Source organism: Sciurus carolinensis, chromosome 16, assembly GCF_902686445.1.
Source record: "Sciurus carolinensis chromosome 16, mSciCar1.2, whole genome shotgun sequence".
Classification (NCBI taxonomy): Eukaryota; Metazoa; Chordata; class Mammalia; order Rodentia; family Sciuridae; genus Sciurus; species Sciurus carolinensis.
In genome coordinates, this window is record NC_062228.1 from 59,117,523 (window position 1) to 59,144,558 (window position 27,036).

At 56.4% G+C, this 27,036-nt stretch overlaps 1 protein-coding gene across 1 annotated transcript in view; it reads right to left on the reverse strand.

Moving 5' to 3' along the window:
* The window catches only part of Shank1 (SH3 and multiple ankyrin repeat domains 1), a 46,765-nt gene that overhangs the window by 8,910 nt on the left and 10,819 nt on the right, over window positions 1-27,036 (reverse strand). The window contains 13 exon segments of the mRNA XM_047529103.1: window positions 9,289-9,407; window positions 9,826-9,894; window positions 10,696-10,776; window positions 11,042-11,177; window positions 11,630-11,754; window positions 11,984-12,066; window positions 19,556-19,582; window positions 20,028-20,103; window positions 20,281-20,394; window positions 23,678-23,871; window positions 24,663-24,993; window positions 25,264-25,330; window positions 25,535-25,612. Of these exon segments, the coding sequence (XP_047385059.1) occupies window positions 9,289-9,407; window positions 9,826-9,894; window positions 10,696-10,776; window positions 11,042-11,177; window positions 11,630-11,754; window positions 11,984-12,066; window positions 19,556-19,582; window positions 20,028-20,103; window positions 20,281-20,394; window positions 23,678-23,871; window positions 24,663-24,993; window positions 25,264-25,330; window positions 25,535-25,612 (1,500 nt within the window).

Below are 27,036 nucleotides of genomic sequence, written 5' to 3' on the forward strand. Positions count from 1 at the left end.
GGAGAGAGAAGAGAGCAGAGGAAGGTCAGTCAGGGCAGGGAGACTCCCGCTGCACACTGCCATCCCCCATTCCTCCACCAACCCTGGCAGGCAGGGAGGACAGGGGGAGAAGGCGGATGCAAATTCTAAGTCAGGGCCAAGTTTTAAGTGTGGGCAGGGGGAGGAAGGACCGGGCAGAGAGCAGATTAGCAGTCCACCCCACCAGTGCGCCACCACTAAGCTGGGCCCTTCCTGCCACCACTTCTCCTGCCCACGTCCCCCCTGGCGCTCACCTGGAGTGCTGCAGTTTCTTTCCTCCTCCTCCTGCTCCCACTTATCCCCACACCCTCTCTGGTTTGTTGTCCATACAAGAGTCAAAGGGATGTTTTGAGAAGAAACTGGGGGCAGGAGATCGCCCTGCTGGGAATCCCAGAGGACCTGCCACCGAGGTTAGCAGCAGAGCTGAACTCCCTCCGAGGGAGGCGCTGCTGGCACTGCCCAGACCCCTCCCGCTCCTCCACCCAGACCCCTCCCCCGTCTTTCTCCGCTGTGGGCAGCTCCTCAGAGCAGTCCTGCGGCACCTGAGGGACTGGTAAAGCCCAGAAGTACTCGGCAGGACGGCAGGACAGGTTCTGGGGTGCAGCTCACGCCAGAGCTCCCCGGGGGGATCAGGCTGAAGACAGGCTGCAGCCACGTCTGCTGGCCTCACTCCCTGAAGGCTCCACCTTAGCAAATGGCCACATGGGAATCGCATCTCAGGCTTCCAGGAGGCCCACGCTAAGGCGCCCCCTGTCACCTCTCCCACCTGCTCCCTGTCCCCACCACACCCCAGCTCTATCCTGGTCTGGGACTTGTAGTCCTGGCCCTTCTCCCTGCAGCCCTTCCTCCACGTCTCTCCATCCTTTCATCTTTAACTCCTGCACCCCACGTCCTCCGCTTGTCCCATAGCTGTCTGCTGCATCTGCCTGTCGCACATGTCTTCATCTGAAATGACCCAGCTCACTGGCTTGCTGTCTCTACCCGCCGCTAACTAACATGGAAGCTCCCTGAAGGCAGGGCCACCTCTCCTGGCACTCAAGCTACAGCTTCTGGGGCCCACAATACTTCTAGGGGAAGAGTTTCAATTTCTTTTAAAAGCAGAAGGAAAAAAATGAATACAAGCCAATTTGGATGAAACAGTCACCCTTTGCTATCCATGGTGATCGGTTTCGGGGGGATCCTGGAATCCATGGAAGCCCAAGTCCCTTATATAAAATGGCACAGTATTTGCATATGATCTAGGTACATTCTCCTGTATACTTCAAGTCATTTCTAGATTATTTATCATACTTATGAGAATGCAAATGCTCTGTACAGAGTTGTTCTACCATATTGCTCCGAAAATAATAAGAAAAACTACATGTTCAGTACAGACGCAATTTTCCCCCCACATATTTTCAATCTGTAGCTGGCTGAATCAGAGGATTTGGAAACTCAGGGGACAGAGGGTACAGATTATGCGTCTTTGTACCCACATAGTCATGGAATAAAGGAGGGACTCACGAAGGCAAAAGTTCCCAAGGATCAGGGAAGTGGAATGAAGTCTGCCTGAGGGCAGCCCCTGGGCCCATCCTCTCGCCTGCCTGGTCCCTACCACCATGGGTCAAATGAAGGCACAACTGGACCAGAGCCAGCCAGTCACTCCCCAGCTTCTTCCTGGTGGCTCCAGATGCCTCCCTTCTCCATGTTTGAGACCAGAAGTGCAGAGACAGGAAACCTGCTCAGGACATAGTTGCCGCCTTTGGGATGGGACTCTGTGGCCACCAGGTCCTCCTTCCCCCCAACCCAGTCGCTTCATTCCCTGCACTGTCTCTTGCCTCTGAGCCTCAGCATCTGCTGGTCCTTCCGCCTAGAGCAGCCTTTCCTCATGTTCCATGCTCTGCTTGGGAAGACTCCTCATCTTCCTCCTGGCCTGGCTCCCCGTTCCTGGGGGTCTGTGTGGTCTCAAGGTAGCCACCAACCATTTAGATATAAATTCCAGTTGATTAAAAGAAAAAAACCTTGTCTCTCCATGGCACCGGCTACACACGAAATGCTGAACCCGTGCCCATGGCTACCATGCTGGGTGGTACAGATGTGGAACATTTCCATCATCACAGAAAATTCTACGGGATGGCCCTGGTCCAGCAGAGCACAGACCTTCCTCAGGTCTGGGCTACCCACTCACTGCACTGGCCTTCCTGCATTAGTCCTGATTCTGTGTTTGTTTGACTCGTGCATTCTGCAAATATATACTGATCGCCTCCTCATGCCAGGGACTGATCTGGATGCTGCAGATGCATCAAATTAGACAAATGTCCCAGCCACATGAAGGGCAGGCAGGCCATAAACAAAATAAGTCAGTAAAATAGAAGGGGTCAGATGGAGGTAAGTGGAAGGGTACGTTACTTCTGGGAAGTCTCTTTAAAGGTGTGCCTTTCAACCCTGCACAGTTCCTGTTACTTGGAATTGCCGGTGCAATAGCTAGAGCTCTTGCAGCCACCTTGGACTATACAGCCACTTTTCAGGTGTAAGCAAAGCTAGGATGCTGGAGCAGAGAGTGAGAAGAACCCCAGGCCTTCATGCCCATGAGGGCTGCCCCACCTTCCTGGGATTTCCTGCTCCCAACTTCTTAACATCAAAGGACAAACTACTGTGATTTGGAAATTACTCTCACATACAGCAGAACCCAATTCTGCTCTGTTCCACCCTCCAAATGTAAATTCTCTGAAGGAAGTGACCTTACCTGACTGGTTTACTCCTACAATCTCAGACCCTAGCAGTAGGTCCAGCACAGAGTAGGTGCTCGATAAATACTCAGGAAATGAAGGATTCCTTGGAGGCCATGCAACATCCACTGATGAGATGTGAGTGAATCCTGAAGCAACCTCAGCCCTGTTCTCCTGAACATCCCACCAAACAACACAGCGCCAGCTCCAAGGGGACACTGGATGGTGTCTCCCGAGCACACCCCCGTGACGGCTTCCCCGCTTCTGTTCTCCACCGAGTGGATTCAGCCCGCCCCGTTCTTCTCAACCATGCCCAAGGTCCTTCTCCTATCAAAGACCCTGCTTGGCTTCCTGTCCTTCCTGCAGCTGTCTGGTTTCAGGGAGCAGAACCCTGTGAATGGCAAAGATATTATTCAGGGGTGCTGAGAAAGAGAGGAGTGACCGGTGAAGGGAGATAGTTTTGTGTGAGCCACTGACCTGCTGCTTTCAGCACAGGTCCCCTGAGCCCTCAAACTCCTGAGCCCAGGTGGTGAGGCTGTGATGATGATCATGAAAGAGACTGTAGATCAGAAGGGACAAGGATCTCGTCCTAGATCAGCCAGTGAATGAGGAGATTAAAGAGGGATTGGAGAAAACAGACCAGGGTGGTTAGAAAATGCCAAGATCAAATAGTGGTGCAAAGAAAGGGAAGGAAGCCGAAGAGGATGCAGGGACTGTGAAGGTGGAAGGCGGGGGAGGACGGTGTGAGGAGGGCAGGAGGTTGGGCAGCGCCCTGAGGAGTCCAGGGGGGCAGTGTGGGGTCAGGGTGATGGGGCGGTGGGGGTGAGAGTGGCTCGGAACTGTTCGGGGTGACGCGGAGGCAGTTAGGGCTACAGAGAAGCTTGAGTGAGAGACCAGGGTGTTCCTGGCTGAAGAGGGTGAAGATCAGTCAAAGACACTTCAGTGTGGAAGAGGAAGGAGGAAAAAAAAAAAAAAGGGTGGGTGAGCTGGACATAAGAAGGGTCAGAGTTCCAGAGACGTCAGGCTGAGCCCTAACACCGTCCAAGGCCTCGGTCTGACAACCTGAGGGGAGAACTGGCTCCAGACGGGCAGGCCAGCCTCCATCACCAAGCCCAGCTCCCGCGCAGAGGGGCAGCCAATCAGAGTGCGCCAGCTGCCCATGATGTCACTGGCTGCCGGGCAAGAGCCTCCTTAGAAAGAGTCGGCCTGTGGGTCCAGCTCTCCCGTGGCCTCGGGGTGGGGTGGGGTGCCCAGTGGACCAGTATGCCCTCCTGCTGACAAGGGGCTGGGGAAGTCCTGCTGAGAAGCCGGCTCCTAACAGGGTAAAGGAGGGGCAGAGATGAGGAAGAGATGGAGAGGAGGGGGCAGATGGTGGGAGAGAGACCGGCACAGAGACAGAGGGGGGAACTCAGAAGCGGGAGGGACAAAGACTGGGAAACAGGCAGGAATTTGAGGCGTAATAGAAAGAAAGAGGGGCCCAGAGGGGCAAGCCTGGCAGGCCTGGAGACCAGGAGGCCAGGGCAACCCCAGGCCACCAGTCGAACTGATAAAAATCATTGGAGGGAGAAACTGAGTTGAGAGAAAGGCCAAAACTTGCACCCATACAGAGACTGGGGACGGCAGGGAGCAGAGACAGTAGCCAACAAAGCCAGGCAGATGGAGAGACGCAACTAGCAGAGCCCCAGGAGGAGACACGGCCTTGGCCTTGAGCCGATCTGCTGGGGGTCTGTGTCCCCCATGGCTTTGGCCTTCCTCCCACCCCCTAGGTTGAGGCGACAGTGTGTCCTGGGGAACTGAAACCTCCCCATGTCCGAGTTCTTAAACAGTGGCACCATGTACAATGTACAATGTGGTAGTCTCATGCAGACCTGGTCCAAGAGGCCTCGGAGTGACACGGTGCCCCAACACTGCCACCGGTCCAGATGCAGAGGAGTTCACACAAAGAATGAAGAGGGAGAGAAGCGAAACACAAGGGAGGTGGAGACACAGAGGAGAAGGACTCCCAGCAGCGCGAGAGGCCAGGGGGCCCAGAAGCCTCCGAGCTGGCTCAGCGGGCAGGGAAGACCAGGTTGGCGATGGGGAGGAACAGAGATGGGCAGATCCCCCACATGAGAGGAGGCTTAGGGAAGACCAGGGACAGATCCATGGAGTAAGAAAAGAAATGGGAGGTCCTTTTGGGCAGATGGCCACAGGCTCCTGGACTCACGAATGGGGAGGGCAGGAGGACTCCGGGAGGGATTCGGGTGAGTGCCGTGAGCTCCACTTCTAGGGCAGGGTCGGGGGGGCAACCGGTTTTGTTACTGGCTGGTGGCTAAGCCCATCCAGGTGGTCTTTGGAGCTCGAGTGGTGAGTTCCAGGGGGCTCAGGGCCGTGTCGCGCCTGAGTGCACCAGTGTGGCCCCACAGGGCAGCAGTGGCTCCATGCCTTTGCCGAATAAATGAAAGTAAGATTTGCTTTCACTCGTCTGATATGCCCTTGGGGGTCCTCTGGGATTCTGGGGTCTCTGGGGCACACACAGGGCTCACTGCTGAGTCACAGTGGGGTCCCCCATCAACAGCTGGCCCTGTTAAGAGTTAACCTCACTTAATCCTCATCAGAACCGCAGGGTCAGCTCTGACCCTGTTTTATGGAAGAGGAAACTGAGATGCAGAGAAATTAAGTAATGTGGCCAAAAGTGGCACATGAAGTTAGAAGGAGCTGACTGCACTTTCACCTGCTGTTATAGAATTTCTGGGGTCTGGGAGAAAAGGGAAACACCTGGGGGAGATTTACAGGGAAGAAAATTCAGAGAGAGCAGAGGCCGAGATGAAGAAGGAAAGGAGGCCAGAAGAATTGACATCACCCGCCAGATCACCAGTAATTTTGAATGAAGGAGGGAATGAGCGAGTGGATACGGTGGTGTCCGGAGTCCGCATCCACCTAGGCCAAGACTCTTTTAACCTCAGGATGGTGAGGTAGTGGCACGCAACCAGAGGTGGCTTTGCCTGACAGGCAACAGTGGGGAATACCTGGGGACAGTTTCGGACTGGAGGCAGTCCTGCATGAAAGCTGCCAGGGACAGTGCCGGCATCCTACAATGCACAGGACAGCTCCTGCAACCAAGAACCATCAGGCCCCAGACAGACAATTCTGATTGCTTGTGGTAGTTACATTCTGCAAAGTCACTTCACATTTTTGTCAACCTATCAACACATAACCTTGTTTCAGATGTGTTTCTGTAGAGACATCCCTTATTTAATATATTTTGTGGATTCATTAGCATTAAACTCACCACCAGCAGCACCACAACTCATGCCCGAGAGAACTTCCTGCACTTAGGAATACTAGAAGGCATGTCAGCAGTATACTTGGGGAACATTTCAAACATCGAAATCACCAACAAAAAGCACAAAGGTGCAAACGGAACAAAACAAAACAAAACCATCCCATGGTGTCAAGTTGGTTAATAGAGGATGCCAGCCCTAAGATGTATGTGTTGAGAGAGCACTTGCTTGGTCCACTCAGCCAGGAGCACGCACATCTGGTGACCTGAAATTTTTGCCACTCTGCTCATGTCCATGATGAATCACAAAAAGACCCACAAATATTGATTTTGGGGTCCAATTAAATTTTAGTGCGCAGATGAATTTGCACATATAGAATCCTTAATTACTGAGGATCAAAGAAACCCTGGTGTGCAGGAAGAGGACGCAGATCTCAGTTCTGATTGAACATACACTGGTTGAGAGATCCCAGGCAAGCAAATTCAAATCCCCGAGCCCTATTCATCTTCCGTAAAATGGGGATGCTCTCTCTCTCTCCTGCCCTTCCCTCCTGCCCTGAGGGAAGTTTGCTGAGGAACTGAGATGGTACAGGAGGGTGAGGATAGAAGACCACAGATGGAGAAAAGCAAGAAGCCCAGAGGGGGTAGATTTGGGCCCCATAAAAGGAAGAACTTTCTGGAAGTCTGTCCACATATAGAATAACTGTTACAGGAGGCGATGAGCTCTTGTTTTCAAGCTCAGACTGGAAGAGGACTGAATCAAGAAGTGGTAGAGAGAATTTAAAAAAAAAAAAAAAAAAAAAGAGGTGGACTAGATTCTGGCTGATGTCCTCAGATGATGGCCTGGGAGTCTGTGGAGCCCAGAACTGGATGTGAAATTTCAAAAACTCCAGAGTGAAATTTTTGGGGAAGTGATTTGCTCCAGATCAGAAGGTGATAGAAAAGCATCGAATGGCAGAGGGAAAAGCTGCGCTCTACAGAGGCCAGTGTTTGTTGAGAGCCTGCTCCGTGAGACGTTCAGCTCCTTTAAATCTCCGAAGCAGCAGCAAAGTCAGCTTTCCCCCATTTTACAGAGCAGCAAACTGACATTCCCAGAAATTAAGTAGCATAATCCAAAGTGACACAGTTAGCCAAAGAAGTCAGGATTTGAAGCCACATCTGCCTGGCTCTAATGACCATGTTTGTTTTTGTTTGTTTGGTTTTGCTGTTTTTGTTTGTTTGCTTTGCTTGTTTCTGTACCAGGAATTGAACCCAGGGGTGCTTAGTCACTGAGTCACATCCCCAGCCCTTTTTATTTTTTATTTAGACACAGGGTCTCACTAAGTTGCTTAGGGCCTCACTAAGTTGCTGAGGTTGGCTTTGAACTTGTGATCCTCCTGCTTCAGGCTCCTGAGCTGCTGGATTACTGGTGTGCACTACCATGCTCTCCCGCAATTTGATCATGCACTTTTGTTTCTTACACTGAACTTGGTGGGTGGTAAGCATGGATGATAACCTAAAAGCCACAGGGATTTCAAACTTCTTTGGAAAAGGGCGTAAAAACAGGGCCTGTTGCCTGCAGGCACTGCCCCCAACTTCTGAGAAGTGGACAAAGACCTGTCTCTAAACTAGAAAGAAATTCCGGGAGTCCTGGGGCAAAATTCGCCACCTGTTCTTGACTCTTGTAAAAGTATGAGACCCTCTGCAGGATGTGGTCTAACCGTGGATAGACTTCAGGCAGGCCCGTGCACTTAAACAGGAATAAACTACAAGTCTTTATTTTTACATCCTCCAGTGAAAATTCAACTCTTCCTCAATTAAGGATGTAGGCAACAAACTCTGCTAGTCTCAGCAAGACTGGTGCCTGCATGCCCAGTAGAAATCACAGACATTACCATATCCCAGCACAGTGGTACGCGGTTCTCAAAATAGTGTTTATGCTCCTCATGATTTTGAAATTAGAGTAGTTAAGATCCATCACCAGATCTCGTGTTGACAAAGTGGGACCAATATTACGCTATCACAAATTTGCCTTTTAAAAATACTTTAAGCCAGGCGTGGTGGTGCACGCCTGTCATCGCTGCAGTGCCAGAGGCTGAGGCAGGAGGATCATGAGTTTGAGGCCAGCCTGGGCAACTTAGTGAGACGCTGTCTCAAAATAAAAGGAGCTAGGGATGTAGCTCAGTGGTAGAGCACCCCTGGGTTTAATTCCTTGTACTACAAAAGAAGAAAATAATAATAATAAATTTAATAACTTTTGGTGTAACCACCTTTTTTAATTGTACATATTGCATTTTGCATCTAAAAGCATTATTCTGAGAAAACTAGTCAGCCCGCCATAGGGGACCATGGCCCCTAAAAACCAAGGGATCCAGCTCTAGAGTAAATGGCCCTTGGCCACCAGGTGGTAGGTGTGGCCAGAGGGCAGGGCCTGGGTAAAGGGAGAGGTAGGGCAAGCAGTTGGCCTCAGGAGGTGACTGCTGGAGGGTGGGGTGAGATACCGTCAGACATGGGGGCATGTTCTGGTATTAAGGGCACAGCTCAGTGAGCGGACAGCCAGGGAGAAGCCAGCAGGGTCCCACCAGAAGAATCCAGGCTGAGACTGGACCATGAGTTTAGGGGCCTGACTTCCTGGGTTGAAATCCTGGGTCTTTCTCTGAGCCTCAGTTTCCCCCTCTGTAAATGGGCTAAGAAGTGAAGTGTATGTACCCCACAAGATGATTCTAAACAATGAGTGAGATCATCTTTGCCAAACACAGCATCCCAAACTGACCAACACCACTCACCAGAGGTTACCCTCCAGTGGGGAAAGGACAAAGATAATAATTCATATATATGTTTTTTGAGATGGGGTCTCACCGTGTTGCCCAGGTTAGGCTTGACCTCCTGGGCTCAAGCAATCCTCCCTCCTCAGTCTCCCAAGTGGCTTGGACTACAGGTATGCACCACGATGCCCAGCTCAATGATTAACATGTGAATAACCACCACTTGTTGGACACTTATTCTGCAGGGATCTCCGTCTCTGATATCATGCTGCCTTCCTTGAGACCCTCAAGGAACAGACAGAGGTGGGCAAGAGAAGACCCTGAGGAGCAGGAGTGGCCAGGAGAGTGAGGATATAAGAGACTGTACCTGGGAGGAGAATGAGGGGCAAGAGGATGGGCAGATGGAAGGGGGACCTGTAAAGTTGGGACCCAGGACGTGTGGTGCCCCTCCAGGGTTGGCATGAAGCACTGTCAGGAGACGTTTGGAAGGGCGAAGAAAGAGGCTCCAGGCTGGCAGGTGCACCCCACTGTTTCCTTCCCACACCAGGCTGCCTACCTCGGTGGCAAAGAAGCCTTTGGGCCGGTGCTTGCCCAGGGACGCCAGGCCGCCAGGCCCAGGACTCTCGCTTGCACTGATGGTCTGCTGAGCTGCCGCCAAGATTTCGTCCAGTTTGTCTAGAGAGAGGCAAAGATGGGTGGGGAGATAGATGAAGTTTGCTCAGACCCTGCCAAAAAGACAGAGCTACCGCGGGAGTGGGAGAAGCCCGAATAGCGTTTTGAATGAGCCAGAAAAGAGCTGTTGTCCTCATTCCCGGTGCACGGGCAGTCCTGCTGGGAGCCGCCTCTCCTCCCAGCAGGCAGGACCGGCGATGGGGAAGAGTGAGGGCAAGTAGGAGAGCCCTCAAGGGAGGGGGTGAGGGTCGGACGGAGGGAAAGGGGTGAGATCGTGACGTGGCTGGGGAACGAAGATAAGCGCTAAGCGGAGGTGGCTGAGGGGCGCGCGGGGAGAAAAGAGTCCGAGTGAACGCGGCGCCCGGCGGGGCTGCGGGGTGGGGGAACGGGGCAGCCCAGGAGCAGGGCTGGGTCTTCTTACTGAGAGCCATCTGATACACGGTCCGCTTTTTCTCCATGCTGGGCACCGGCGCAGGCTGCTGCTCGTACTCTGTGGGCAAAAGAAACGGATGAAGCCCAAGGGCGCCCCAGGGAGCCCCAAGAAGCGGGGCGGAGCAGGCTCGGCCGGTGGGCGTGGCCAGCAGGTGCGGGCCGGTGGGCGTGGCCAGCGAGTGCGCAAGCGCAAGTGGGGCAGTGAAGGGCCGGGGTCGGGGAGGGGCGAGTCCGCCGGCGGGATCGGGAGACAGGGGCCCTCCCGCCAGTCCTGTACCCACTCACCACTCTTCTTCTTCCAGGGGGAGACTAGCCCGGGGGAGAGGCAGTAGAGGAGCCAAGAGTTAGGACGTCAGGGGAGAGGCGAGGGCCCCCTCTCTGGAACGCCCCCCTCCCTTAGGGCCCCGGGAGGCCGGCGGTCAGCTGCCCGACCCGCCCCAGTCGGGGGAAACGGGACCCCCCGGGTCCAATGGGCCTGTCTGGAGGGAGGGGCTCGCTCTCCTCTGTTATTGGGGGTTCGGGGGAGCCAGTGGAAAGAGAGATAGAGAGTGGGGTGGGGGCGAGGTGACACTGATGGAGAGAGGCCCGAAGGAAAGAAAGAGCGACCCGCAGAGAGCGGGACACATACAGACCCTGAGAGAGATCCCGACAGAGAAACAGAGATACAAGAGGACAGGGGAATGTGGTCTCTCAGACAGCCCTTCCCAGCGACACACAGGCAGGCCAGAATTTGGCCCATAGATTGGGGAACATGGAGGACGAGGACCCTGATCACTAACCACACTGACGCACTCCAGGGATGGTCCAGCCCCCGCCCGGCCCTCCCTGGCCCTCAGTCCCAGCAGCCCCTCAGGCTCACCCATTTCCTCCAGCTCTGAGGTCATAGACTTGGAACGAAGGGAGATGGCTGGGGGCGGGAGCCGCTTAGCCTGCTGGGGTGCTGAAAAGGCGACGTGGGGGTGGGAATTATCAGAGCCATGGGGACAAGACCCCATGCCTTCCTGCCACCACACTGCCCCAGAGCTCGAGAACAGCACCGCGGCATGCTGAGCCCTCCCTGGCGCTGTTTCTCCCCAAGGGGCATGGACAAGCAGCCTTGAGAAAGCGAAGGCCTGGGCTGGTGGGGACCAGCCATGAAGGCTCTGAGGGTCCTGGTCTGGTAGCTGTGGGATGCCCAGGCCTTGCCACGCAGTTGTGTGAAGTACCTTTCTTATGGACAGCCTCATCCATGTCCGGGTGCCTGGTCACCATCACCACCTTGACCATCAGCGTGTTGCCCCCTTGGCGGATCATGTTCACCACCTGCCGGTGGCCGACCTTCACCACGTTCTGCCCATTCACCTGTGGCACAGGTGTGGATAAGGGGAGCTTCAGAATCCCCAGCAAAGTGGCCTTCTACCCTGGCCTGTCCCTGGCCACCACTCTCCCCTCCCTCTGAACCTCCATACCACCCCTCCACTGGCCAGGCCCCCTACCCACTTCCTGAACTCCCTGGCTCAGGACCAGGAGGAGGCACTGCACATCCTCTTCACCTAGGTCCCCTGCTCATCCCCCAGTAGTGTGTGTGTGTGTGTGTGTGTGTGTGTGTGTGTGTGTTGGAGGCAGCCCTGTGCCACTCTTTCAAGATGCTTCTGAAGAGTCTTTAGATGGAATTGCTGGCTGGGGGCGGCCAGGGGGCTGGGAAGCCTGGTGCCAAAAGAAATCTGAGTTGGGCAGCCAGATCTTGGTGTGGACTGTGAGGGGACTGGAGGCCTATTCCCAGAGCCCCATGGAAGAGAGGTGGCAGGACTCACCTCGATGAGGAAGTCTCCCATTCGCAGTCCAGCCCGCCATGCCACGCCACCCTCGTCCACTGACTCCAGGTACTGCAGTGCCGGGAAGGCCGGGGTGGGGGTGAACTCCTCGATGGGGGTCTGCGCTGCAGACAGGGAGGAGCCGGCGGGGTCGGAGGGGAGGGGGTGGAGAGGCCAAGCAGGGGATGGGGCTCAGACCCAAGTCACAGAGGCCTCACCATAGCTGAGGGACCAGCACCCCGGGGTGGGGTGGTGGGAGGATTGGGGTCCCTTTCTCTTTCTATGCCCCCCACCCTGGCCCTGCTTCCTGGGTTAGAGAGCCCTGCTCCCAGCCCCTCCCCGGCCGGCACTCACCCTTGGCCCCCCGGAGCACGAACCCAAACCCCTCACTGTCCTTCTTCTGCAGTAAAACTGTCTTCTCTTTAATGATGTAATCGCTGGCAGGAAGGCAGGAGGGATGGGGGTGGAGAAGGGATCATGAGACTCAGAGCTGGTGCCCCACCCAGGAACCCGGTGCCCCAGCCCCTGCTCTGCTCCAGGACCATTCACTGCACCTCCTGGGATGTCTCTCCCTGTGCATGTGCTGGCAGCAGCCCTGACAGGCTCCCCCTCAGAGCCCAGAGTGCTCTCTCTCCCACTCACTCTTTCCTCATTCATCCATCCATGCATCCAGCCGCCCATCCATTCAGCAAGCAGTTACGGGGCACACTGTGCACCAGGAACCCAGAGGGCTGGGGAAAGAAGCCTCCAGATCACTACAGAGCTTGACTTGGGTTCCTGCTAGCCACTTCCTGACTGTGACCTTGAGCTCATGACTTTAACCATTTGTGCCTCAGTTTCCTCACCTACAGTGGGGGACAATTACAGACCCTGCCTGATGGAGTCATGGGGGAATTCAGAGTGGGTAACATGCATGGTGTATGGCACAGCGGCTGGCAAAAGCCTGTGTTCAGTGGGATCTGTTCACTGTCCTAAGATCAAGGCATTGTCACCAGGACATGTCCTTTGATGGTTCCCCTCCCAAATCCTTTACGCCTCCCAAGGTCCCCAAGCCTACTGGGACTCTGCTTATTCTGCACCATCCAATATGGCAGCCACCAGCTGCATGTGACTATTTTTATGAAAGTTAATCAAAATTAAAAACATTCAGTTCCTCAGTCACAGAGGCCACATGTGACTGATGGTTACTACCATGCAGGACAGTGCTGACAGTGCTGAACATTTTCATTGCGGCAAAAAGTTCCAGTGGGCTTTCTGTAGCCCTTGGTAAATCTCAAGTGTATCTCCTGCATGCCATCAGTATACCCTAGTAAAATGGGAACTCCCCATGAATATGCTGACAGTCCTCAGGAAAGCCACCAAGTCCTGCCAGTACATTTAGGCAATGCTCACAAACCCAGTAAATATCAATGAAACCAAAGTCTTTGCGGTTATCTCCTCGCCTGTGCAGGCTTGCTCAAACCACGGCCCCATGCCCAGCATCACCCCTGCATACCTCAGCAATGCACAGCTCTTCCTCCAGGGGCATCCAACACCCCAGGGCCATCAAGATCCCCCTGGATCCAGCCCACTCCCTTCAGAACACCCTAGAATGCCTAGGAACCACCAGAAGGCACACCCTGCTTTGCCTCAAGCATCCTTCAGTAATGTCTGGAGCCCGAGCCACTGTATACTTGTAGCACCTCCCCACTGTTCTGCTTGCACATCCCAGGGTATGCCAACAATGCCCAGACCCCCTCAGCACACCCCAGTAACATCCACGCAGCTTCCACACACTCCAATAATAGCCAAGTGTGCTCCCCAATTACCTACCCCCACAGATTTAGCAAAACAGCCCTCCATGAATACTCCAGTATATCTCAGTAACACCCCCACACATCCCAGTATGCTCCAATAATAACTTCCCCCTCACTCCCATCTCAGTGTATTCCCATAACACACCCCCCGACACATCCCAGCACATGCCAGTAACACCCAATGTGCTTCTACTGTATTTCGGCATCACCCCACAGGCCCTATTACTCCAGGACCCCCACGAGTTCCACTGTAAAATCCATACATTTGTGTCATAGCCACACTGTTCAGCACATGCACGTGCAGCCTGTCCCGCCCTCCTCAGCACGCCTTCATGTGCTTGACAGCACATATGTACACACAGACATGTCTGGGCCATTGCCCTTGCTCAGAGCTCACCCTGTCCAATAAACACATCCACCATCCCTACCATGTCTTCCTCCCCCTAATCTTCTATGCAGCCCAGGGCTTGGCCACTTTTGCAGCTGATGGAGCTGCTGTTGGGAGAGAAGGAAAGGACTGAATGAAGCGGGGCGAGGGGGATGGGAAGGACAAGGGGCCAAAAAGACTTGAGCCACAGGTTCAGCCAGGAGGCAGGGTCAGCAGAAGTTGGTTCCCAGGTCAGGGCTGCCCCATGCATTTGGTGACATCCTCATCCCCACTTTTGCAACCCCCCCGCCCAAATCCCGACAACCTCCTCCAAGCCCTTATGTACTTGCTACTCCCATGTCCTCTCCATCTCTCCAGGTACCCCCAGCAGCCAGCCATGCCCTTCAGCACCCCTGTATTCCTCACTAGCAGCAATCTCTCTTCCTTTCATTCATACCTCACACCCCTGCCTCCCTGCCCCATACCACCCCCACTCCACATCCATGAACCTCACAGAATCCTCCATCCAACAACACAACCAGTAAAATCCCACGCTTGTGATGGGCCAGGAAGTACCTCCTATGGGCTAGGCAGTACTTAAAGACTTCACAGGCAGCTCATTCACATATGTCCCCACAACCAGTCTATGAGGTACATATAAGTACTATTTCCATTTCCCAGGTGAGGAAACAGAGGGAAGAAAGGTTAAATAACTTGCCTGAGGTCACAGGGTGAATAACATTCAACAATATCCAAGCTAATGCCTGGCAACTGCAGTAATAATACTCTCCACTCCATACACCCAAATACTTTGAGCACATACCCCAAATCACCAGGAAATGTCCTCCAGCACCTAAAGTTTATCTCAAGTTATGCCAACCACAGTGAGTAACATGTACTCAACTATGGCTAAATGCCACTGTTCCAAGCACTTCACATTTATCTAGTCATTTAATCCTAACATCAGTCCTAAGAAGGGTTGACTGTTATTGTTCCCATTTTACAGATGAGGAAACTGAGGCAAGAGAAGACACTTGGTCAAGATCATACCAGCCTGGGGGATGGAGTTGTAGCCCAGTGGTAGAGCACTTGCCTAGCCATGTGTGAGGCACTGGGTTCGATTCTCAGCACCACATATAAATAAATAAAAAATAAAGGTCCATCAACAACTAAAAATTAAGTATAAAAAAAGATCACACCAGCTACAAAAGTGTGGAAGCCATGATTCTAACTCCCCACAAGCAATATACCCCAATAACCTAAGTGTCCAAACACTACCAGATCACCACAGCACGCCTCTGTCCTTCTCGCTCAAGTCCCACCTCTGAGCCCATAAGGCTCCTCTCTCCTTCCTGCTCTCATGACTGGGTCACTGGGCCCTGGCTCTATGTGGTGGTCCCCCCATCCCACCAACTTTTAAACTGCCTTCTTGTCCCCCAGCTTCCTGCAACTCTGCACCTCATCTCCCCTGCCCCTGTCCCCCTGCACCTCACTCCATACCATCTTGCAGTCCCCCCTCACCCTAACCACTCCATCAGCCTGCACATCCCTCAGCCCACCCCAGGGGGCCATTTTTCCAACTCCCACATCCCCTTCCCCAAAATGTCCTTCTTAGACTTCTGTGACCTCCTCGACCTCTCGGTGCCACCTCTCCCTGCTTTCCTTGGCCTCATCTCTCTGACGTCCTCTTTCACCTCCTCTGTATGTAACCCCACAGTGTCCCCTAAATGGCCCCCGGTACCTTTGGTACTTTCTGGCCACCCCACCACTCATCCAGGGGAAGCTCTTCCTCCTTGCATCCTCAACTCATCTCACCCTCCAAGCCAGCGACGCCCTCCGAGGCTCTGTTCCCAGCTGCATTCATTTACATTCCCTGCGTCCTCTCCCCTGCTCTCTGGCTGCCCAGATCCCCACCCCCAAATCCTCTTCACATTCCCCGCATTCCCTCTTCACCCTGTGTCTTTTCTTTGCACACTGCACACACACCATGCTCCAGCATCCATGCCCTACTCCAGTACCCCTACTCGCCCTGTCCCTCCCGCTCCTACCCAGGCCCCTCCAGCCTTCCCCTCCCCCACATCTGCTACCCAGACTGCACCCCATTCACGCTCTGTGGTGCAGACTACCTGCCTGTCAGGAGCTGGCACAGTGCTCTCCCCCAGGCCATTCCTCGGCGTCCCTGAGAGGCCTCTGGAGCTCAGCGGCCAGCTCCTGTTCACTGGATCCCACACGCGGAGACTGCAGCGTCCACTCCCCCTCCCCCACGCAGAGGTCCTTCTCACACACTCAGGATCCCACAGCCCCCAGCCTGCTGCGGTGTATGGCGCCCCTCCAGTGCTCAGCCCCTCCCTGTGTACCCATCTCCATGGTCCTCTGCACAGCAAGCCCACAGGCCCCACACGGGGAAGCCAGCCCCCTTCCCCATGCTGAGAAGTGGAAACACAAGCAGATGCGGCTCCCCATGCAGAAGCTCAGCTGTGGTCCAGTACACGTGCCCCACATGGGCAGAGGACAGAACCTCTGGCTCAAGGGTGCCCCCACAGGCCCCCTGGGGGCAGGGAGAGGGGCACATGGTGACAGAAACACAAGAGGGACCAGCCAAGGGGGCTAGAGGGGGAGGGGGCAGGCTGGGCACTGGAGGTTGGGTGTTGGGAAACATAGCCGCAGTCCCTGGGACAGATCCACTCCATCACACACACACACACACACACACACACACACACACACGATGAGTCCCCAGACAGCCTCACTATCGTTCCAAGTCACACAGAGACAGACACTGTCACACAGGGACACACAGATGGACACAGCTGGGGGGTGGGCTAGGAGCCCACCATTTCCCCATCTCTCTCCCTCACACACATACACACGGCTGCAGGCAGTCACACACGCGCATATCGACACAGCCATACTGACACACGCACAGTCGCACAGTGACACGCAGCGGAAAAAGAGGAGGGGAGGGGAGGGGAGACTGGGGGCGGGTTGCGTGTGTGCTGGGGGGACGACTGTGAATGGGAGAGAGGGGTATGAATGGGGGCCCTTGCCAACTCCGGGAAGGGGGGGCGGGGGTGGGGATCAGTGGAACAGGGGCCTGGGGGTGTCAGTGCCTGAGGGGAAGCCACTGTGGTTCCCCGGGGAGGGCTGCACAGAGTGGGCGCGCTGAGGGCGGCAGCAGGGGCAAGTGGGTTCCGAGCCTGATGTGGGGTCCGTCTTGAGGGTCGGACTGGGGCAGGCCTTGGGGAAAGAGGAGAGGGGGCCGGGGAGGCCGTGAGGGGGTGGAGGACGGATCCCCAGGGCTGAGGAGTGTGCACGGGGCTCTGGCAGAGGGGCCCGGGGAGGGAGACGTAGGCGAGGGGACGGGAGGGATCTGAAGGGCTCTAGGCCGGGCGGAGGTTAGGGAAAGGCAGCGAGAGCAGGGGGAGACATGGGATCCCGCAGCCCCTGGAGGGGGCTGGCGGGGCAGGGTCGCGGGAGCGGGTCGGGGCCTCGGGCCAGGCCGCAGGGAAGGGGGCGGCGCGCTGGGTTACCTGTAGATGTACCAGACGCTGCGCCGCCGGGGCCCCAAGGCCGGCCAGCTGGAGGAGAGCGCGGGGGGGCGGCTGCGGCAGGGAGCCCCCACCGGGGCCGCCCCCGAGACCCCCGCCGCCGCCGACCGCAGACAAAGCCATCGCCGCCGCGGCCCCGGCCCCGGCCCGGGTCCCGGTGCCGGCCGCCCCCGCCGCCGCCGCCGCCGCCGCGTCCCCGTCCCCGCTCGGCCGAACCCCCGTGTCCGGGCCCCCAGGCCCCGCCTCATGCTGACCCGCGCCGGGAGGGGGGAGGGGGAGGGGGCGCGCACCCCCCCGCGGGAGGGAGGGCAGGGCCGGGGGCTCACATGCCGGGGGGCGCGGGGGCGCGGGGCGCGGGGTCGGGCCGCGGCGGTAGCGCGAGGACCGCGGACGGCGCCGGCTTCAGCACCGCGGACAGCTCCGGAGGCGGCGGCGGGCGGGAGGCTTAACCCCTTGGCGTCCTGCGCCGGGTGGCGGAGGGGGCCGGGCAGGGGGAGGGGGCTGGGAGGGGAACGCGGGGGCCCCCTTGGCGGGAGAAGGGGGAGGGGCGAGGCGCGGGGGGAGAAGGGGGAGGCACTTCCGGTCTGCCCCCCCTTAACCCCCCTCCCCCCTCCAGAGCCCTCCCGCGCAGGTGCAGAGCGAGGGAGAGCGGGGAGAGGGACGCACAACATCACACAAGATGCCTCACAACCGCGTGCAGGGACGCGTGGACGGAGCCCCACTTTCCGGGCAGGGACACCGCGGGTGAGAGAGGCGCCGGGAGGGGACACACAGCCCACCACCACAGACCAACACACAATGCACCCCAACACCGTCTGAAAGGGCCCAGAAAGGAAGGCCAGGACAGTCAGACCTGGCCTCGGGGAGGCAAGAGAGCCTTCCCCCGCCCCCAGAAGCCCTGCCAGAGGGAGACACACAGCGCAGCTCAGAAGACAGCCATGGACCCCAAGCGAGCAAGAGGAGAGAGTGGCACAGGCCAGGAGGGGTATACACAGCTGGATGGCCCTGCTTCAGCAGGGGTGCTGGGGACCAGTAGCGGGATGCAGGACACAACACAGGCCAGGCCAGGTCACCACAGACAGGGCCAGGGGTGGATAGAGGGAAGGCAGGAGGAGGGGGCCTCAGGCACTCCACACTCACAGCAGCACATGGAGCCCCCGAGGAGAGGAGGGGAAGAGACAGGAACCACCAGTAGACAAGGCAAGACAGGCTAGCAGGAGGGGAAGGAGGTAGAGTGGGATCAACCCCAACCAGCTGGTGAAGCAAGTGACCTCCCAGACCGAGGCCAAGGAGAGACCAAGAGAGATGTGGACAGAGACAGAAGCAGAGCCCGACTCTCTGAAGCAAGAACACTAGGGGCGGGGGAAACCTTGATACTCACCCAGTGCCCAGAGCCGGAGACGTACCAGGCGAACACGCACAATGGTCAAGCGCCTCAGACCCTCTGGGCGCGGGGTGGCATTCCAGTCCCACTCCCTCTCCCCATGTTGTCACTCTCTTCCCACCCCAACCCCGACCCTTCCCCACTGGCCAGAACACAGACACATAGGTTTGGACACATTTAATGGAAGGACGCTATGAACAAGGAGACCCTTCCTTGGCTTGTGGGGTGGCAGAGGAGGGTGTCATCTCTCAGACACCAGATTATGACCCTCCCTTCCCACAGCCTTGCCCTCTGGAAGTTCAAGCCCTGGAGTCCTCCCTTCCTCTCTCTCCCCTCCCCCAGCATTCCAGGTCCTGAATTCCAGACCAATCAGACAGATGCAGATGCATGCACACACTCTTCTGTGCTAACACACACACAGCAACATGCACAGACAGAGGTGTACAGAGACCCACCTGTCTACATGTGTGATCAGACACATGAACACTTCTGGAGAAGCCCACAGACTCGGAGAAGCACAGATATGCATAGCCAGTTGCACAGTTAGCACAGCCACAAATGCACCCGTATATACTCAGTACAGTCACAGATGCACCCGTATATACCGAGTAGGACAGAGCCATTGGTCCAGGACCTTTTTACAGGGATCTCCATCTATGGGCCTTCCAGCCTCACATGCGCACAGATAGGTGTCATGCGCACCTACAGAGACACACATTCACACCCCAGGAAACCTCGGCTCTGCTCGTGCTCACGCACACATTCATTCATCCCACAGGCACCCTGTCCTTCCCATCCTGACCCCAGCCCCCCCAGCCCCTCCCCTCTCACCTCCCTGGGCCAATCCCATCCATCAAGCTTCAGAAGCAAGTCAGCCAGCAGCCAGGGAGGGGAAAGGTGTCAGTGTGCCCCTCTCCCACCCCATCCCACCTGGCCCTGCCAGTCCCCTCCCTACAGCAGTGCCAGGCAGGGGACGCACACACACTCCCGCTGCATGTGACTGCACAGAATGGGGCACATGAAGAAGACGGGGGCCTCCACCCAGTCACACACACGAGCACCCCCAGGCACCCAGCCACCTCATTAGACTCTGGCTACCCCAAAATGGGCAGTCTCAGTGACTGACAAGCATGGTTTGGGGTTGGGCTGTGTTGTCTGAAACTAACTGCTTTCTCTACTCTTCACGCCCTTCAAATTTTGGGAGAAGATGAGATGGGGGCTTAGAGCTGGTGGACATAGCTAAAGTGTGCATCGTGAAGGAAGACTGGGGTGGTGGGGCGCCTGAGAGTGTAAAGACATTTACCTTGGGGCATCAAAGCTGTCGTAGGAGCCCACGGTATAATGCCGGAAGAGTCTCTTTGCTTTGTCACTGCGGCTTTCTGCAGGAGGACAAGGGACAATCTTGAACCCTTATTTTGGAATCCACAAATCCACCCAGGGTCCTGACCCGAGCCTTCCCTCTACCTCCCAGCACCCCACCCCTTCCCCAGGAGGGGGAGAGGAAGGGAGATGAGGATTCTAGGGTGTACGGTGGATACTCAGGAGTTCCTCGTTACCTTGCTTTCCCTCCTGGGAACGGTTTGCCACCTCTTCCAAGCAGTCAGAGGGGAACCAGCCAACACGACCTTTGACCTGGCCTTCCCAGAAGCCTCCTTCCCCGATGCTGAGCACTGGACAGGGAGCAGAGACATGGGAACATTTCAGCGTTTCTGCTGCTCCCCAGCTCCCAGCACACCCGAGCACACAGTCTTCCCATAATCCCTGGCACCTAGCTTAAGGGCATCCTCAAGAAATGTCTAAGGAAGGGTGAAGGATTGTGGGAGAACCAAATCATGTCACTATTGACTTCAAGATTTCTGGACCCAAGCCGGGTGAGGGGAACTGGGCCTCATAGTGCATGCCTGTAATCTCAGTGACTCCAGAGGCTGAAGTGGGAGGATCACAAGTTTGAGGCCAGCTTCAATAACTCAGCAAGACCCTAAGCAACTCAGTGAGACTCTGTCTCAAAAAGTAAAAAGGGCTGGGGATGGATGTAGCTCAGTGTCAACAACCCTGGGTTTCAATCCCCAGAACCAAAAAAAAGAAAGAAAGAAGAAAGAAAGAAAGAAAGAAAGAAAGAAAGAAAGAAAGAAAGAAAGAAAGAAAGAAAAGAAAGTAAGTAAAAAGAAAAAGAAAAGAAAGAGGCATTGGGGGTGGGGGAGAGGCATTTCCTGCCATGGCCCTCCCAGGTTAGGGGCTGGTCCACGGTTGGTCCTTAAACGCCTGGTAACCAGCCACAGCCCAGCTGTGTAATTCTCTAACCCTTCCTAGGCCCTGTGAACTTGGGTGGCCGTTGCAAGGACAAGCTGTGCTCCCCTGCAACCCTGCTCCTGCCGTGTTCTGAAGCAGCCTTGCCACTTAGTCTTTTGTCCTTCCCTCCAGGGCCCTCCCTCTGCCTCTTTGCCTCCCTTGGCTCTAGAAAGGACAAGAAGTTAAATCCCCGCTTCCTTCTCCCCTCCACAACTGCAGGCTGCCTCTGCCGGCCCCACCTTGTGGCCGGTGGGCAGAACTTCCCCCTCTGCCTGTCACGCGCCTGGCACTGAAGTACAGAGCTGGACGACCAGGCTGGTACCCAGCTCCTGCTCTGGGCTGGAACGCTGTGCAGGGTGCCTTCATGATCCCTGTCTTACTGAGGAGGAAACTGAGGCTCAGAGAGCTGCATTATTTGCCCAAGATTCTAGGGCCTGTCACTGGCAGGGTGGCTTTGAACACAGGTCGGTTTCCAGAGCTGATGCTTTGAGTCACTACTGTGTTGCTAACTTTTCATCCAGGGCTCACGGCTGCTGCTGCTAAGTGACAGACACAGTTTTCCCTGTACCCAGCTTTCCTCATGACTCTGTCCCCACTCATCCACCTCACTCCATCTTTGTGCCCACCCTGGGAGGGAACACCTCTTTTCCACCTTGTGGATGAGGACACTGAAGGTGACACAGAAAATTCTCCTATCTGGAGATGGCCCAGACCATGTGAGGAGTTGAGCTACTTTTCCCTACATGAACCGCCTCCCTTGATAGGATGTGGCGAGTCCAACTGAGGAAAGGCCACGGTCACGGACAAGAGCAGAGATGACCTGTCCAGGCCAGTTCCCGGCTGGCTCTGCCATGCCTGGTTGGGCAGTCTTGGAATCAGTCATTTGTCACTGGATGGATACTTATTTAGCACCACTCATGACCAAGGTAGACACTGCTGTACACAGTGTGGATCCTGCCCTCATGGAGGCCTCAGACCAGAGGCTGTTGGAGGAGAAACTCTATAGGCCACAGCAGGATTGGGACCTGAAGCTAGAACTCAAGGGGAAAGGCAGGGCGTTCCCAGAGAGGGCAGATGGACGTGCATCAGCTGGACAGCGGAGGGGCAGGTCCCTGAGGACTGACATGCTGGCTCGAGAGTTGAAGGATCCAGGAGTTGAGGAGGCAGAGAGCGTGAGGAAGGGTTTTCCAGACAGAAGGAAGAGTCTGGCCCAGAAGAGGATGAAAGTGTGAGGAAGAGGAGAAGGATAAGGTCTCCAGAACCTCATGGGTGAAGGAAGATGGGGCAGGGAGGCCGCGGAGGCCAGGGGAAGGCATCGGGCTTGGGTTCTGAGGGCAGAGCGAGCTGGAGGAGGAGCTCAGTGGCCTCGTGCGTGGGGCGAGCCTTGAGACCATTAAGTCCCTTTTAATGAAAGAGGGGGATATAAAGCCAGGAAGTGTGTCCTCTCCCTACAGAGAAGCTTTGGACATGTGGTTCAGAAAGACAACAGGAGATGCCACTCTGGTCCTGGGCCACCCCCAGCTTCCCTTTCTTTTTTCCCTCATCCTCTCCCCCCCACTTCCCAGGCCCATGGGCTCTGACGCACCCTGTCATTCATCCATTCACTCAGCAAATGTGCACTGGGCCGTCTGTGTGCTGGGTCATTAAACTGGGCCTTGGTGACCCAGAGACCATGACCTGTGACCTCACTGTCTGCAGGAACTCAGACCATGGGGAGACAGACAACAAAGTAGATGCAAGCAATCAGCCTGATCCCTGAATACCTCTGAAGGTTCCCTCTGCCTCCCGATGGAGACCTTGCCCTGCTGGGAGTCTGGCTGCCGGGTTTCCTCCTCTAAGTGCCTGCGGCAGGGCCGCTGTTGGCACTGACGGCTAGCGCGTACACAGCACTCACGATGTGCAAGGCATTGGTCTGAATGCTTCACGAGACTGTTCCCATCCTTGTCAGGGTCTTGTTTTACAGCGGAGGGAACTGGGACCCACTGAGAAGTGGTGGGGCCAGGATTTGAACCCGGCAGCCTGACTCTCGGCTGCCACCCTGCTCCTCTCCTGGGGCTACCCTCACGTCTGCAGCCTACTTCCCGTCTCCAAGACACGTTCTATCCAAGATCGCACCGAGGGCCCGAGGAGTCTGCACGTGGGGGCCAGAGGCACTGTTCTCCAGTGGAAAATGGGAAACCAGAGAGACGACCCCTGGTATCAGCAGCCACCGCTGACGGAGCCCTGGCCTCAGCCAAGCCTCACACACCAGCCGCCTGGTGCCGTTTCTTAGATGAGAACTCCTGGCTGAGGCAGGAGGTGAAGGCTGGGCTTGGACTGGGGACACTCGGCATGTGGCTTCCTGTGTGTCCCTTCCCCTATACAATGGGGATCACGACGCCTTCCTAGGAGGGCCATCAGACATCTAATGAGACCAGGTGGACCAAATACCCCAACGGAGCCCAGCAGTGTCCTCTGAAAGCTGCTTTCCCCTCCTTCACCCGGACCCTGCTCCTGGAGATGTCATCTCAGCTGTGCCTCCCCCTCCGGGACTCGCTAGGGTCCCCAGAGTGGGTGGGACAGTCTAGGTGCCTAGGTGCTGCTCAGAGTCACCCCCGTCTCCTCCCCAATGTGGCTCGCCTGCCCCTGCCTGGCCCCACAGCCCTGCCTGGTTCATCCTGTTACCTTTGATCTTCTCGCCCTTGCTCAGGGAGATTTCCCCCTCAGCTTGGGCCTGGTATGACTTGACGGCCATGAAGGAGCGTCCAGGTACCGCTGAGTAGAGCTTCCTCCGCCTCCCGCGGCTGCCCAGGGAGCCCCCAGGGCCCCCTGAGCCGCCTGTGCCCCCGGCTGGCCCTTCCCGGGGCGTCCCGCTGGAGCTGCACACACAGAGGGTGTAAGGGGGGTGCCTCGGGTAGCAGGTGGGTGGAGCACCAGAGGGTGAGTGGGAGGGGTGAGTGGTTGCCCAGCTCTGGAGTCCTCCCGGGAAGAGGGCATTTAGGGGCTCCCTCTGCTGCCCGCTGGTGTACCCCAGCACCCCCCGCCTCCTGGCTTCCGCTCTGCCCCCTCCTGTGGTCCCACACACATTGCCTGATTCAGCTTCCTGAAATGGAGCTGGGACTGTGTCATCCCCAGCTCAGGAGCCCTGGGCCACTAACTCCCAGCCTCCTCCTGGGTGGGGTCCAGGTCCTCTGCCCAGCACTCCCCGCCTCTCCCACTTTCCGCATGTCTGACTGGCCCTGCTCTCCTCTGGCCAGGCTGGCCTCCCTACCTTAGAATGGCTCCTACCCATCCTCCCTTCAGCAACCTCTCCTCCTCCCCGGGCTCATCACCAAGTCTGGACGCTCTTCCCAAAGCCCCTGCCCATGCCCACCACACTCTTCCCGCCCACCTCACCCTGACATTCTGTCTCAGGGGCTGGAACTGAGCTTTCTTTTGGGGTCCCCGTCATGGCACGGGTGCTTAGCTACAATTGGATATACTGGGGAGGGGTCAGGAGAGCAGCTTATATGCCCCCACTGAGCCCTAGGGACTTAGCCCTAGATGGATGGGGACCCTCCACTCTCAGGACAGAAGCGGAGCAGCTGGGCCAACCTTGGAGAAAGGGTCAGCTCTGAGCAGGGCATTTGGCTGGAGAGGGACTGTGGGGCCAGGGTCAAGTCCTTCCTACCTGGGCCGTCCTCGGGGCTGCCTCTTGGCCTCCTCGGGGTGCCTCCCTCGGGATGGGGAGCGGGCCCGGGCACCCCGGGGGCTGCTGGCACTTCGGAGGGTCCCACTGCTGAGCTTGGTGCTGGGGGCTGAGGGCTGAGACTGGCCCTGGGGCCCCGAGGGAGGGCCAGGGGTGCCAGAGGATGAGGCTCCAGGGGCGGAGAACACCATCCAGTCGGGCAGCGCCATGCTGGTGTCACTGTTGGCTCGCAGCAGCGCGGGGGGCACCGTCAGCCCTGCACCTGGGGGTCCCCGTCTCCGTGCTGCATACTTGGGGGACTCCTGGAAGGGCACTGGGAGGGCAGTGGTGGTTGGGGGCAAATGAGGCAGAGATGACAGAGGGAGGTGTGGGCAAGAGGTGGTAGGGGAGGGGCCGGATGGAAAGAGGTGAGAGCGGTGGGGGGGCTGGACTTGCTTCCCCACCACCCTGCAGGTTGCTCTGGCCCTCTGGGGTTTTCTCCATCCCATCGTGGCTCCCCCCGTAAAGCCCCTAACCCCCCAACCCCATTGTGAACCCCAGTTGCCCCAGACTCCCCTCTTAGCTCCAGACCCCACTCGCTCACCCACGTCCTGTTCCCGATGGTTCCGGATCAACTCCCCCAGCTCGAAGTTACCAGCGATCACTGCCACCTGGAAGGAGAGGTGCAGGGAGGGGTGGCCCACGTGGCCGAGAGGGGGCAGGAAGCCACCCCAGGTCCCTTCCAGCCCAAGCCCTCCTCTCCAGCACCTACCCTCTCCCTGACCTGGGCACCCCTCCCAGCATTCCTCAGTCCCACCCTCCTTGTCCCCTGGGTCCTCTTCGTCCCCGCTCCCCACCCCTCACCAGCCCCAGACCTGGAAGGGAGTCTGTCCATTGTTATTTTTCACATCCTTGTTGGCGCCTCGATAGAGGAGGATCCTGGCACAGGTCTCCTGTGGGTGACATCCAGGGGCATGGGATGAAGTTAAAAAAAAAAAAAAATAGGAGGTCACCATAAGGGGACACAGGCACTGTACTGAGAATTCCAGGAATAATCCCACCTGAACCTGCGCTGCCCAGGCCAGCAGCCACTCACCAGTGTGGCCCACCAGCACTTTAAATGTGGACGTCCTAAGGGAGAGGGGCTGTTTCAAGGACTTATGCAGAGAAATTAAGCATCTCGAATAATTTCTGTATTGATTCCGCATTGAAGTGATAAAATATTACATTGGCTCACATAAAAGATACTGCTAAAATGAATGACTGTCACTTGATTCTTTTTCCTTAAACATGGCCATGAGGACCTTTAAGGACATTAGGAAGGTGTGGCTCGTGTGACATTCTGCTGGACAGTGCTGGTCTGAACTTCCTGCCGTGGCATGCTCACGCTTGAAGCCAGGGAGTCTGTTCTGCACTGGAGTGTAGCGTAGCGTCACAGGGTTCTGCCACTAGATGCCAGTAGTGGTCCCTTCCCCAGTCATGACAACCAAAAATGTTTCCAGACATTGCTAAATGTCCCCTGGGGGGCAGAAGCACCAGGTGGAGAACCACCACTCTAAATCTTATGAAGGGCTTACTATGTGACATGCCGTGCTCAGCACTTCAGAATTGAGAGCTTGCCGAATTTCCTACCAATTCAATGAGATGGAAATTATGGTCCCTGTTTTACAGATGAGGAAACTGAGGCTCCAGAAGGAGCTCAAGGTCACATAGTGAATGACCGTCAGCACTTGGCTTTGAGACCAGGTCTGTCTGACTCTAAAGGCTTTGATCTTAATCACATACTCTGCTAGGTCCAGAAGGGAGGGCACATGCACCATGAAGGACAGAGGGTCCAGGACTGGGGCAGTGGGGGCGGGGATGCCATCTACAGCTACTATCAATTCTTATCAGTATCAACCATGTCACTCCTCAGAGCTCTCATGTCCTTGCCATGACCTGGGAGGCCCCACCTGAGCTGTCTGCTTGCCCCTATGGACCAACTTTATCTTCTCCCATCTTCCCTTGCTGCCCATGTTCCAGCCACACTGGCCTCCTTTCTCCTCTGATAGGCATGCTCCTGCCCCAGGGCCTTTGCACCTGCTTATCCCTCTGTTGGAATTCTCCACACCAGGGTCTCCCCACAGCTTGCTTTCTCACTTCGTTCAGGTTTTTGCTCAAATGCCACCCATTTAGATAGGTGCTTTTGTTTTGTTTTGCTGTACTACGGATGCAACTCAGAATCTTAAATATGCCAGGCAAATATTCTACCACCGAACTATATCCCCAACCTTTTCTTTTTATTTTGAGACAGGGTCTCACTAAGCTGCCAAGGTTGGCCTTGAACTTGCCTGCCTGAACTTGATCCTCCTGTCTCAGCCTCCCCTCCCAAGTAGTT